Below are 13,679 nucleotides of genomic sequence, written 5' to 3' on the forward strand. Positions count from 1 at the left end.
GAACCCCAGGAGGCTGTGGTCTTAAAGCCACGCTCTGCTTCTCGGTTTCAAGGGATTCCCAGATACCCAGTGGGCTCATGTTTTTGTCCACCAATTCCCTTAATCCAAAAACATTTTTTTAAGGTTCTAAACAAAAATAAAATAACTGAACAAAACCATCCTAACATACCTGTGAGGTGATCAGTGATTAGGGTCATCTTTGAAGTACACACACATGCCATTAGATGTCACAGAGGAGAGGGGCTTCCACCGCAGAGCCACACTCGTCAGGTTGGAGAAAGTAGGCTGGCGCCACAGCACCTCGTGCAGAACCAGGCACCGAGAGCTGAGCCGTGTCTGCCTTTCAGGATCAAGCTGGTCTGCGACACCTCGACCTCCTCATATGTGAAGAAGGAGATAGAGACATCTTTCGTACTCCCAGGAAGCAGACCAATGAGTCCAGAAGAGCAGATTGATGTGATGTTACAGCAGGAGATGGAAACAGAAAGGAAAGAAAGCAAACCATCTGAAGCAGACCTGGAGGTATGTTCTTGTTGCCTCCTTTCCCTTGGTTTGCTGAGTGTTATTACTCTTGGCATCTCCGTGATTCTAAACGGGAGGAGAACAGCAGAATCCCTTGGGGAGTGTTTTAAAAATACCAAAGTTCAGACTCCCTGACACACTACTGAATGAGGGTGTGTGTGTGCCTGCATGTGTGCAAAAGAGAGAGAGTTCTCTGCTCTACTAAGTCATGGAAATCGCTGCCTTTGGGTCCTCTGAGAAGATAGATTGCAAAAATGGTGGCCCATAGGCTAGGCCTGCCAGATTTTGCAAAACAAAGAACAGGACACACAGTTAAATTTGAATTCAGATAAACAATGAGTAATTTTTTAGTATAAGTACATCCCAAAGTGTCCTCTATTTCATCTGGCAGCTCTATCATTGGCTGAATTTGGCCTGTAGATGTGTTTTAAAGATGAGAGAAGTCTCACAGAAGCTACATTTCCAACTTCTCTTGAAAAAGTTAGAATATTTGGCACTGAGCTGTAGCTACCTCCTTTAGAAGAGAAATACACTCTCCAGTTTGTCACTGTCCCCACCATTCCTTGCTATTTTCTTATGTCCAGCCCACTTTCACTTATTAGCATTACCTGCCTGGCTCTAGGTAGACAGAGTTTCCAGGCCCTGTCTTAAAAGAAAAACAACTCTTCAGAGCAAAACAGCTTGTGGTTTTATAGTGTATAATAAAATGAATAACAAAAACTCACAGTGACTGCGTATGTACTATTGTCCAAATCCCATGCTTAACCTTCTAGCTACTTGACCTTATCCACGACCTGGTTACTCTGCTTATGTCCTTTGTCCAGTTGTGAAAATTGGGGTATAGACTGATTAAGCAATGTGCTCAAGTTTACACAGTAAGAGACAAAACTAGGACTTAAACCAGGTCTGGCTGATGCTAAAGTGTCTGTGCTCTTAAGAGCTACACAGCATTTTCTCAAACTTGCCTAAATTTAAGGATCACCTGGGGTGCTTGTTAAAACCCAATAACTGCCTGAGAGGAGGGGCTGGGAATCTGCATTTTAACAAGAGCTCCACCCTCCCACCCCAGCACTCAGGCAGTTCTTAAAATCGGGGAAGTTTGGCAATACCGCCCTGTATAAGCTGCTTCCACTGACGTTGGAGAGGGGTGAGCTGCAATTACTAGCAGCAGCCTCTTCTGCCCAGACAGTTGGCACTGAAATGCAAAGCTGATTTCACACCCTTTCCCCACACTTTGAGCTTCTCATCCATCTGAAGCAACTCAGTGATTCCCAGAGCCACTCAGCCACCCAGCAGCTTAGGGGCAAATCCTAAATAAGCAAAACTTCCTGACATCACCAGGTCACATTGGCCATTTTTGTTTCGTTTGTGTTGCTTTCTAAACTGAAAAGCCCATGGTTGGATTAGAATAACTATCATAGGTCTCCCTCAGACTTTGGGGATTTTCCCCCCCTGACAGCTACAAGCCACAGGATCAAAGTACTTTGTAGATGATCATTGCCGTTTAGGAGGGTGACTTATTTGAGTCTATTTAAGGAGCTTGTCATTCCTCTCCTTAAAGGTCACCAGGTATGCTAGCTCCATCCCTGGCCTATGTCCTCATTCCACTGTTCCTATTTGTGTGGCATTTGACAGGCCCTTCCTTGTACCCCACTGAAATCTCTTTAGCTTTGGTTGAGTCCTCTGGGGTCGTGGGAATTATATGTCAGTCATCCCGTTGCAATGAGTGTGAAGCAAGAAGCCCAGAAAGCAAGATACCAGCCAGTGTAGGGTGAGGATGGGTGCTGTGTGAAAGGGGTCCCTTGGCAGCTGATGTGTGGGACAGGTGGGCACAGTTAACCAATCACAATCATTTTCCTGCTGGTGATTTGTTTACGGAAGAGATACTATTACTATCTGACCAATGGAATCCGAAAAGACATGATCGCCCCCGAGGAGGATGAAGTGATGGTTCGGATCTCAAAGCTGATTTCCAACATGCTGATAACAAGTCCCCCCCTGGAACCCCTGCTGGCAGCCCTCGTGGAGGAGAAGGAGAATGACTATTATAGCAGCCTCATGAAAAGCATTGGTAAGGCTGGGCATAAAGGGGGCAGGGGGTTTCTATGTGGAGGGCACCTTCTTTCTTCTCACTTTATCAGTCACCACCATGATTCCACTGAAAATGCCGAAAACATCACTTAACCTTTCATTAAAAGGCCTTCCACCCCTGCCATCACTGCACTGATGGGCATCCACATAACCTGGAGGTCTTGTTAAAATGCAGATTCTGATTCAGTAAATGTGAATCTGGGGTGCAGGTGAGATTCTACATTTCTAACAAGTTCCCAGGTGATGCAGAGGTGACTGACCCTGGGCAACACTGTGAGTGGCAAGAGCCTACGTAAACTTTAAAATCTAGCTCAAGATCTGCGTCTCCTCTCAAGTGGTTTTTCTCTCTCTACCACCCTTAGTCGTCACTCAATCCTTTACATCTGTAGCACTTTTTCTTTCTGCTTTCAACTCAGCCTGCTTTGGAACTTCTCCCCTGCCTTTATTTCTCTATGGTTCTTTAACACTGGCATTGTTGTTTCATTTCTTGTGGGTCTTGGCTCCCTTATTAGATGGTGAAGGACATACTATTGATCCTCCCTTCCCTCCATCCTTAGTCCAGTGTCTTGTGCACACAGTGGGTCATTGGGAAATATGTGATGATTGGTGAGTAGTGTGAGAAACACGTCAAGGGGGGCTGGAGGTGGGTGGGTGATCCTATTAGTTCCCCAACTTGCTAGTCTATCTGGACAACAGTTGTCTTTATCAAGTTGTCTAGTTATTTTTATTTTCCAAACTAGCTTTCCTGTGATAGAACCAGGCTCCTAAGAATAATCACGGAGGGTCCTTCCATTTCAGCTCCAACTCCTTTCTCTGGTCTTATCACCTTTAACTTCACCACTGGTTCCAGAAATTTCTGCTACGGCCTAGCTCACAGCTCCTTGAACACACCATGCAAGAGTGAGGGCACTGCACCTCCTCACATGCTGTTCCCTCTGTCCCTGACGTTCTTCCCTGCTTTTCCTATCTAACAAACTCCTACTCATTCTTTATGACCCAGCACAAATGTTACTGCCTCTATGAAGCTTTTACCCGTCTTTCCTTAGCATGGAAAACATTTGGTCTCTAAATTTCCATTCATACATATCTGGTGTCATCCATTGTGTTGATTCTTTGCGTAACTAGTTTGATGTGAGAAATGGATTAATGACCAATGAGGAGTCGGCAAATACGAGTTCCCTGTCATGTGTGATGCTAGGTATCCTAACAGGACTCAGCCCCTGGTTCTAAGTGCTCTGAACTGTGAGGTCACCCTCCGTCTTCCCATGAAACATCTTCAGAAAGAAAACGCACATTAACAGTGGCACTTGCCCCACTGGGTCACCCCCAGGGGATTACCCACCACCTTGCAAATGGACAGAGTTACTTACAGGGTGTTTGCGTCTTTGTTGCAGTTGATTACATCCTCATGGACCCGATGGAGAGGAAGAGGCTTTTCATCAAGGGCATCCCCCGCATGTTTCCCCAAAGAGTGATCAGGGCCCCCGTGCCCTGGCACTGTGTCTACAGGAGTGCCAAGAAGTGGAACGAGGAGCATCTGCACACAGTGAACCCCATGATGCTGTGCCTCAAAGAACTGTGGTTTGCGGAGTAAGAAGTGCCTCCCCTCCCCCTCCATCCCCTCCCTTCATTGCTTCCACACGGATGCGAGCCTGTCCATGCTGGGCACAGTGGGAGCTCCCCTGCCCTTGTGGCAAAATGAAAGAATAAAAATCCGAGACCGAAAGTACATATCAACTCTAAGTGACAACTCTCCACGCAGGCTTAGGTGGCCCTCGTTTGTGCTCCCAGGGCCTGTCTCTGGGCACTGGAGTGTCCTGGTTAAGAGCACAGACTTGGAGGCAGCCTTCTCAGGTCCAGCTCCCAGCTCTGCTGTTTCATAAGCAACATGGGTGTGGTACTTCACCTCTCTGTGCCTTGCTTTCCTTGTCTCTAAGTTTGGGATAATAAGAGTTCCTACTTCATAGGGTTTGTAGGAGGAATAAATAACTTAATACATGCAAAGTGCTTAGGATAGTGCCTGATATAAGTACCCACTAAGTGTTATCATTACCTCCATTAGGACACTTAACGCCCCGAAATTATAACTGCATGCTTACTTGTTTGTCTTTCTCTAGCCTCTGAGGCATATGGGGCTTGGGTCTTACTCCTTTATGTAACTCAATGCCAGCACAGCGCTGCCTGCAGTGATCTCTCTGCTGTCCATGACTGAATTGGTCACGGGAATTGCAGGAGTCCAGAAGAGGCAGAGGTCACTTTTTTCTTCTCTTTCATTTTTTAAAAACTGAGATATAACTCACATTCCATAGCATTCACTCTTTTAAAACACACAGTGCGGTAATTTTTAGTATATTCACGAATTTGTACAATTCTTACCACTGTCTAATTCAAAAATATTATATACCCCAGAAAGAAATCGAATAGCTGTTAGCAGTCACTCCCCATGCCCGTTCCCCTCAGCCCCTGGCAACCACTGATCTACTTCCTGTCTCTATGGATGTGCCTATTCCGGACATTTCATATAAGTGAGGTCATGTGATATATGACCATTTGTGTGTGGCTTCTCTCATAAACATAGTGCTTTCAATCTTCATCCACACTGAAGCATGTATCAGAACTGCATTCCTTTTAGTGGCTGAATAATAATCCATTGTATGGCTGCACCACATTTGTTTATCCATTCATCGGTTGCATAGAAACACATAACCATTTGTTTATCTATTCAGCAGTTGCAGTGGGTGGGGGGAAGACTATGGTTTTTTGTGGACCCGTCAAGAGAGAGTACAAATCCTGGTGGGAGAGCAAAGACACCAAAGGTCACTGAAAAGTCAGGCTTGGTCCAATTTCTTACATGAGCTAAGGGAAGCAGTGACAGACAGTGCTAATTTAAAGGAGCGATTTATAAATGAGTGGAGTAGACATCTGGAAGAGAATGGTGGACCTGGGAGCAAAAAGAGGGCTCGGGGAGAGTGGCAAAGGGTGGGACATCCGTTGATCTAGGGGAAACAGGGAAAGGTGAGAGTGTCACAGGACCCATGGTTATAGGGCGGGGGTTGGGGGGACGAGTACTGCAGGCAGCGGGAACAGCCTGTGCTAAGGACCCAAGCAGTAGCATGCTGGGGTGTTCTAGGAACAGTGATGAAGTGAGGGTGCCCGGAGCAGGGTGAGTCGGGAGGGTGGTGGGAGAGGGGTCAGGGAGGTGATGGGGAAGACGAGGAGCGAGAGAGAAGGCACAGGCTGCACAGGGGGCCTGGTATGTCCCGGGCTTTCACTCTGGAATGGGAAGTGGTTGGAGGGTTGCCAGCAGAGTGACATGATCCAGCTCAAATTTTAAAAGGACCCCCCTGGTAATGGGGAGAACTCTCATTTCTTCTCCCTGGCTGGCCTTTCCTCACCCCCACAGTGGCAGGACTTAGAGAACTATAAGAGATAGGTCCATAGGTTTTTTTGTTGTTGTTGTTCAAACCAAAGCAGAACTCCAAATTGTCTCAAGTAGCTCAAGAGGCCACACTGAGGTTTGGGTGAAACCTACTTGATAATGACGATGGTGCTTTGCCTGGTCCTGTCCATTGTGTCCTCAGTGTTATAAAGAACTCTGATTTGTCCATTTGATATCCCAGGTTCCCAGCAAGCCCAATGCCCACTGGCTCCCAGATGGGTTATCCAGAGTGAGGCACGCAGAGGGCTCAGCAAACACCTCTTGAGCCTACTCATTTTTCTCCTCTTTGCAAGAGTTCTTTTGGACCAGCCACGGCTTCCTCAGACTCCCGGAGTTTTCAGACATACCATCATTAGTTTTCCTCTGTTTACGGTTCCTCTCATTGAAAAATGAGAATATACACCCTTCACGCCTGTCTACAGGATTTGTTATGAAGCGTCTTTTAGCTTAGAAGTCTCTCCCTCTCCTTTGGCAGGTTTAGAGACCTCAGGTTTGTCCGAACAGCAGAATTACTGGCGGGGAAATTGCCTCTGCAGCCTCACGAATACCGGGATGTGATCCAGAAACACTGCATGGAGGCGCACCAAATCCTTCTCACCAAGTCAGTGTCTGGCCTCAGGGTGGGGCTGTGTCACAGCAGTGTAAAGACTGAAAACTCTGACCTGAAAACTGGTTCCCACTGACATCTTTCTCTGTCCTCTTCCTTCCACATCCAGCTGTTGTTTGCCCCTCACTCCTGGTCTCCCTCGTCTTTTTGAAATTCTCTCATTACCATTCCTTGTGTGGGTACCACTCCCATTCCCTCCCTCTGGAATCCTTTAGACCTTGCTAGGTTACAGGATAATGTGTTTGAATGATTTACATTCAGATGGTCCAGAAAAACAGCCTCAAGGTTTCAAGGTTAGGGAGTTTTCAGACACTTAGACTATTCCTTTTCCCTTTGCAAATGCATACAGGATTATATCTAGAGCCAGAGAAGTTCCCTTAGTAAAATGGAGATAATAATACCTACTGATGGGGTTTCTATTATCAGAGAAAATGTATATACAAAAGTTGGCATATAGTAGCTGCTCAATAAATAGCATAATTATTACCGCTATGACTACAACTATGAGTACTATTTCTCTGATGGCTGAGTAATACTTTTCTAGCAATCAGAGAGCACATGTGATAGGATAAAAAGGCCAGTGGATCCCACTGGGAATTAGAAACTGGGGACATGGGAAGAAAGGAGCAACGAAGCATTCCTGCCTTCTTTTGGTTGTCTAATATCTACTCTCAACTTCTAAGCAGCCACTGCCACACTGGAGCTTCTCCTCCCAAGCTTTCTTTCTTTTCTCCTCATTCTCTCTTTCCTCCTACAAAGTCTGAATCAGAGGCCAGGCACCTACCAGAGAGAAGTTGGACAGAACATTCTGGTTCCTTATGTCCCTTCACCCTTATCTCTGATTATAATGAAGGAACTCTAGACTCTTTCAGCAGGACGTGCCACCAACTTCCTTTGTCCATTTGGGTATTGCCAATGGAAGAAGTTACTTTCTTTCCAGGAAAAGGGCATTGGCAGGTGAGGTGGCCAGGAATATGGAAGTACCAATTTACAAGGCTGCTGAGTGGGAAATGAGTCCACCTGCCTCTTGGCAGAGTGCAGGGTGGGTGCCTGAAAGGATTTCTCAGAGCTCAGAAGAGCTTCTTACATGGATGCCCTCCTGTCCTTACAGGTGGATCCCTACTTGTGCCCAGCTTTTTGTCTCACGGAGGGAGCAGTGGGTTCATTTTGCTCCCAAGAGTGACTATGACTCCTCGAGAAACATTGAGGAATATTTTGCTTCTGTTGCATCATTCATGTCACTCCAGCTCAGAGAGCTGGTCATTAAGTCCCTGGAGGACCTTGTTTCCTTTTTCATGATACACAAGGTACGTAAGGGACCCGCAGTCAGCCCTTTTGAGGAGAATGGACCTGGTTAAAACCAGGATTTTGTCATGAGTGTCCTCAGCTATGAGCCAGGCCCCAAAGTGAAATGCTTGCTTTGCACACACATCAGGAGGTTATTAGTTTATAAAAATGATTTCTTTAAATACATGGCAAGCTTTCTTGAGATAATCATTCACTATTAAATTGGTAAAAATCTACAGAAGTGGAGAAGTTGTTAAGAAATTTAAAGAAAAAGTGAATAACATGGAATACATACACTTTACAGTTTGGGGAGAACAGATCACCTTTTCATCCTCTGTCACAAGGAAAGGATTAAAAAGCTTTTTTTTCCATCTTCCACTTGATATTGAGGGTGTGTTGCATTTATTCCTTGTAGATAATGACTTTTGTTCTTTGGTCTTTGAAAGGACACCTCTAAAGACAAAAGGGTTTATTGACCTAATTAATAACTTTCTTCATGAAACTGTTTCATTGAAGTTGAAATAAAAACTAAAAACACTAAGTCCTAGTTTTCAAAGCATCATAGCATTCCCTAAGTTTACATAGCCAAGAGATTAAGGAAGATTTTTTTGAATTTTCTACGATGTACACATTTTACCTTAAAAAAAGTAATAGAAATGAAAAATTACCGGGTTACAAAAGGTAAATAAGCATACAGTCTATTTCAGACACTGAAAGTTTTCCAAATGAAATATAGATTAACAATTGACCCTTTGCTCAAAAAATGTGGAAACCAATGCTGCTGACTTTTGATTGCAATATTAGCACTCTAAAAAGGACTGATCTATAGAGGTCATTGTAATCACCTATTTTGCTAAGCAGAAGAAACCTAATGTGGAAACCAACCTCACTCTAAAATTCCACACAAAGGGAAATATAAAATCTTCACAGGTCTGAAAAAAGGGGGACATTTATAGATATTTGATATATAGTAGATGTTAAACAAATGTTTATCAATCATATTTAAACAGATCTAGAAATCTCCAAAATCGATTACTTTAATAAGTACTTTACAACTGCCCTATGACAATTTCAGTAGGTACTGTAGTTTAGGAAGGGTATCTTGTGTTACTAACTTTTGTAAGGAATTAGAAATAGCTCTATGTCAATATTCCTGTTGTAGGAAGGCTGACATTTTGAGTGTCTGAAATAGACTATATGCTTATTAGCGACTCCGTTTGAGGCATCCAAATAACTATTTATACCTTTAGATCCAATCAACAATTTTTTATTGAGCACCTATTAGGTACTCAAGGCTGTCTTGGGTATTTTAGAGGAGAGAGATGGATAAGACATAGATCCTGTCCTCAGGTTTAGAGTAGAGAAGATAAGATGTGCATATAAATTCCTGCAAGAGAAAAAGATAAAATACCATGAAGAAAGTAGAAATATGGAAGTTCAGAAGTGGAGGAGATTATATCCAGCTATGGAACAGGGAGGCTTCCCAGAGGAGGGGATTTTGAGCTGAATTTTGAAGGATGGGAAGGATTTAGAAATTAAGGTAGAGGAATTACCAAGCAAAGTAAACAATATTGAGTAAAAGCTTTGGGAAAGGGACAGAGCATGAGCTCAGAGTGGGCTAAGCCATACCCAGCCCATATTTTGAGCATCAATAGTACGTGGTACCCTTCGTTTCCTTTTCTTGTGCTCACAGAGTACTATGAATGCATAAGACTCCCGTGACTGTGGAAGCCCAATTTTGTGACATTTACCATACCTTATGTCTCCTAAAGGATGGGAATGATTTTGAGGAACCCTACCAAGAGATGGATTTCTTTATACCTCAGCTAATCATGATCAAACTTGAAGTCAATGACCCCATTATTGTCTTTAATCCATCTTTTGATGACTGCTGGGAATTAATACACAACTCTTTCTTGGAAATTATTAAGAACTCTAATGGAATCCCCAAGGTATAGTATTCACTTAATCATTTGTATTTTTCTTCACTTACTGAATAGAATATATTTGAAATGGCTGTCTGTACAAGACACAGTTGATGTGATATTCAGTTAAGGGAGTTTCACTTTGGGGATATATCCTGAGTACAACCCCTTGACCCCAGAAAGATGATTTGGACCATTAACAAATGTCCGTGCAGCTCAAAATTGTGCTTCTAACAAGGGCTATAAGAGTTACATTGTGAGAGAGCATAGTTTCTTCCCCTGTGATGCCAACTTCAAAGGAGCAGTTATGTCCCAAGCCAGATCCATTAACTTGGGTTAGTAATTCATTATGGGTCAATTGCCATGAACTTGCCGAGAATTTGGGTAAATTTCATTTTGAAGTTGCATTTGTTTGGTTTTTGGCCACTATAGGTTTCTAGAGGAGAGAATAACTCTTCTCTTCCTGGCCCAAGCCCTTTCCAGTTTCCTTTCCAGGGCAGAGTTACTAATCAGATTCCAGACACTTATTAGCAAATGTTTACTACTGGTCAGGATCATCCACTTGGCTGTGACTCCTTTGAGCTCCATCTTCTAATTCCTCCTAGGTGGTTGGTATGGCAAAAGGGCCAGTGTCCCATTCTGTATAGGGAAGGGACCTATGACACGACTCTCTCTTTCCCCACCCTCCTCCATCTCTGTCTCTCTCTTTGTCTCCCTCTCCTTGCTCTCTCCACACAGTATGTATGCTTCTGTGCTTTTGAGCACTCTTCTCTTTGTAATCCTGTATTTAGAGGGTTCTAAGAGCTCAAGATTAGAGCTGGGGTTTGTAGGAAAGCATGAGAAGTCAAATGCTCCAGTTGATTTCACCAGAGAGCTTTGCATTTGGAGTTTTGAACCCAACCAAGCTTGACTGGCATGAAAACTGGGTGTGTGCGGAAGGGGGAAGAAATAATGGGAAGCTCTCTTACAACCGATATCCCTAGGAAGGAAATGAAAGAGAAGACCCTGTAACCCGCAGGGGTAAGTGTGGAACTTGGGGACAGATAAAGCACATACCATTCGAGTTCTCCTTCACTGCTGTCAATCAGCAACGTGTGCAAGCACCTGGGCTGGGAGAGCCCAGGGTGCATGTGGCTGCTACCGCCAACAGCCCAGTAGGTTCAATGATTTTACCAGACTGCGAGAAAAACAACACAGGCTCTGAATTCTGCGTCTGGTGACACCCACAGCCCTGGCTCCCTCCTCAAGCCCATTAGACTGTTTTGTCTCTGAACTGGTTAGTGAAAATTAAAAAAAAAAAAACAAAAAAAAAAACTTCCTCCGGTTGATAAGAAAAATATCTAAGAACAGCAACACATGGGCAGTACCTCCGCCCTCTATGAGTCCTGCTTATTTTTGGTTAAACATGAATTTTAAAAGTTGAGGGGGAGGGAAGCTAGCAAGAGACTTTTGAAAACAGAGTAAGTAGCATTCAAGGTGCAGACGGAAAGCATCTTTGTGAGAAAGAGTTACTAACGTAAACCAAAGTGAATATGAGAAACCATTTGTCTCAGCAATATAGCCGAGGAAAACAAGGATGCTCTAATTAACTGACTAAAGTGAAAAGAGGTGAATGAGAGGCAGAAATCAAATGAACCTGGATGAAATAAGGGAAGGGTTTTATAATACAAAAACTGCAATAAGTAGAGTTTAAATCAGCATTTGCAGCCATATCAGTGCATTACTTTCATAATCAAGGAAAATATATGTATATTACTGTGGAAAGGGCTAGGGCCAATCTCTCTCCTGATGGGAGAATTCTTTCACTCAAAGTGCCAGGGAATTCCGAAGTTGGAGAAATGTGCAGGTGTGAGCATTAAGGGTGCTGATGAAACCAAGGGGTCTGGGATCAGAGAGCCAGGGAGATAAGCAGAAAGTAACAATTAATTACCTGGAAAGGACATGATTGTTCTTGACTCAGTTTCACAGACTGCTCTGTAGGGCATGGGAGAACCAGCCACGTTGAAAGGGCAACAAGAGGTGTTTCATCCTCTTTGGGTCAAAGACCCTTCCCAAAAGACAATCCATTATCCTGTCCACCTGTGACCTATCTCAGGGCTTGGGGGCACCAATTGTGCTGCCCTAAATCATTTCATCCATGCAGTTGACCATCACCAAGCCCTCCATCTTCTTGCCTTCAACCACTGTCTGCAGTACAGCCACAGCAAAGCTCCTCTACTGGTGTAAAAACCTCTGGATTGGCCAAAGAAGACAATGATCATTTGCACTTGCATTTTCTCCCTTCTATATTGATGCATTCTAATCAAAGGCATATAACTCCTAAAACTCAGTAAAGCACTCTAAGATCTTTTCTGAGACCAGTCACTAAAAAAGTTCTTAGCAGAAAGAGCAGGGGAAGGTAACGGGTCCCCAGCAGGGACTTTGCAGCCTACACAAGTCATGAAAATGGGAACATTCTCAGAGACATGCACGTGTGGTTAAGAAGTCAGAGTTTGAATTCTCAGAAAAGATACTCTTGGTACCTCACATTCACAAAGCCATAGTTTTTTTGTTTGTTTGTTTGTTTGTTTTTCTGAGCTGAGAGGAGAATCTAGTGTATCTCTCTTTTATATCTAGTATATCTTTCATCTATAAAGATGAGAAAATGGAGGTTCAGAGAAGAGAAGTAGTTTACCCAAGGTCACGTTGTCAGTTAATGGCAGAGTCAGAATTAGAATCCGTGTCTCCAGGAGCTTTTCATTAGTGAGGAAAAGGGGGTGGTAGGGGACGAGGGGGCACCACTGTCATGTTCCTTGACTCATGTAGTATTTATTGAGCACTTACTAAGTGCTCAGCTCTTGCTGGGCCCTGGAGATACAACAGTGAAGAAGTCACATACTGTCCAGGCCCTGAGGGTATTTATATTCTGTGACACACCTAGAACAGCTCATTACACATTCATTTAAAAAGGTTCAGAAGGTGAGCTTTAAACAGGGAAGCCCAATGCCCACTGGGGGCCTGGGTATCCTCTCTAAAGACATGAGACTTGAAAGGAGCAGGGATTTGAAAGGCGAGTAATCCAGGCAAGAAGGAAAGGAGAGAGAATGAGAGAGGAAAAAGGTAAAGGGAACAGCAGAGTGATTCCAGCACTATCTAAGCAGAAATATAGTCAAAATAAATATAGTAAAAATGCGGCTGGTGTCCCTGGAAGTGAGTCTGTTACAGGAGACTTTGCATTTTGGTACCAACATGTGTCTTGTGGATGTCTTGCGATATACAAAAGTGACTTCTGCTCTTTAGGTGGAATCTGTCCTCTTCCCAGAGTTGAAAGGATATAATCTGATCCTTGGCACTGTTAACGCTGAAGAAAAACTCGTTTCTGATTTTGTGAGTCAAACTTTTGAGGTATTTCAGAAAAATCAAGTTGGCCCCCACAAGTAAGTTGGTTTAGTTGCAACTTTGTTAGTTATTAGAAAACACATTCACATAACTTTTATTACAGTATATTGTTATAATTGTTCTATTTTATTATTACTGTTAATCTTTTACCGTGCCTAATTTATAAACTAAATTTTATAGCTGTGTATGTATAGGAAAAAAACATAGTATGTAAAGGGTTTGGTACTATCTGCAGTTTCAGGCATTCACTGGGGGTCTTGGAACTTATCCCTGAGGACCAGGGAGGACTCCTGTAATGTTTGTTACACATCCACTGTATGTCAGACATAGTATTAATTGCTTTATATATGCTTTATTAGAGTTAAGCTTTACAGCAATCCTGAGGTGTTAATTATCAAGTTCCACTTAAAATTGAAGACATGGATCTTTG

At 43.5% G+C, this 13,679-nt stretch overlaps 1 protein-coding gene across 1 annotated transcript in view; it reads left to right on the forward strand.

Moving 5' to 3' along the window:
• The window catches only part of DNAH3 (dynein axonemal heavy chain 3), a 128,091-nt gene that overhangs the window by 7,642 nt on the left and 106,770 nt on the right, over positions 1-13,679 (forward strand). The window contains exons 6-12 of the mRNA XM_069485998.1: positions 348-522; positions 2,404-2,593; positions 4,008-4,203; positions 6,528-6,653; positions 7,771-7,966; positions 9,719-9,898; positions 13,151-13,287. Of these exons, the coding sequence (XP_069342099.1) occupies positions 348-522; positions 2,404-2,593; positions 4,008-4,203; positions 6,528-6,653; positions 7,771-7,966; positions 9,719-9,898; positions 13,151-13,287 (1,200 nt within the window). The remainder of the gene's footprint in view (positions 1-347; positions 523-2,403; positions 2,594-4,007; positions 4,204-6,527; positions 6,654-7,770; positions 7,967-9,718; positions 9,899-13,150; positions 13,288-13,679) is intronic.

Source organism: Eulemur rufifrons, chromosome 14 (assembly GCF_041146395.1).
Source record: "Eulemur rufifrons isolate Redbay chromosome 14, OSU_ERuf_1, whole genome shotgun sequence".
Taxonomy (NCBI): domain Eukaryota; kingdom Metazoa; phylum Chordata; class Mammalia; order Primates; family Lemuridae; genus Eulemur; species Eulemur rufifrons.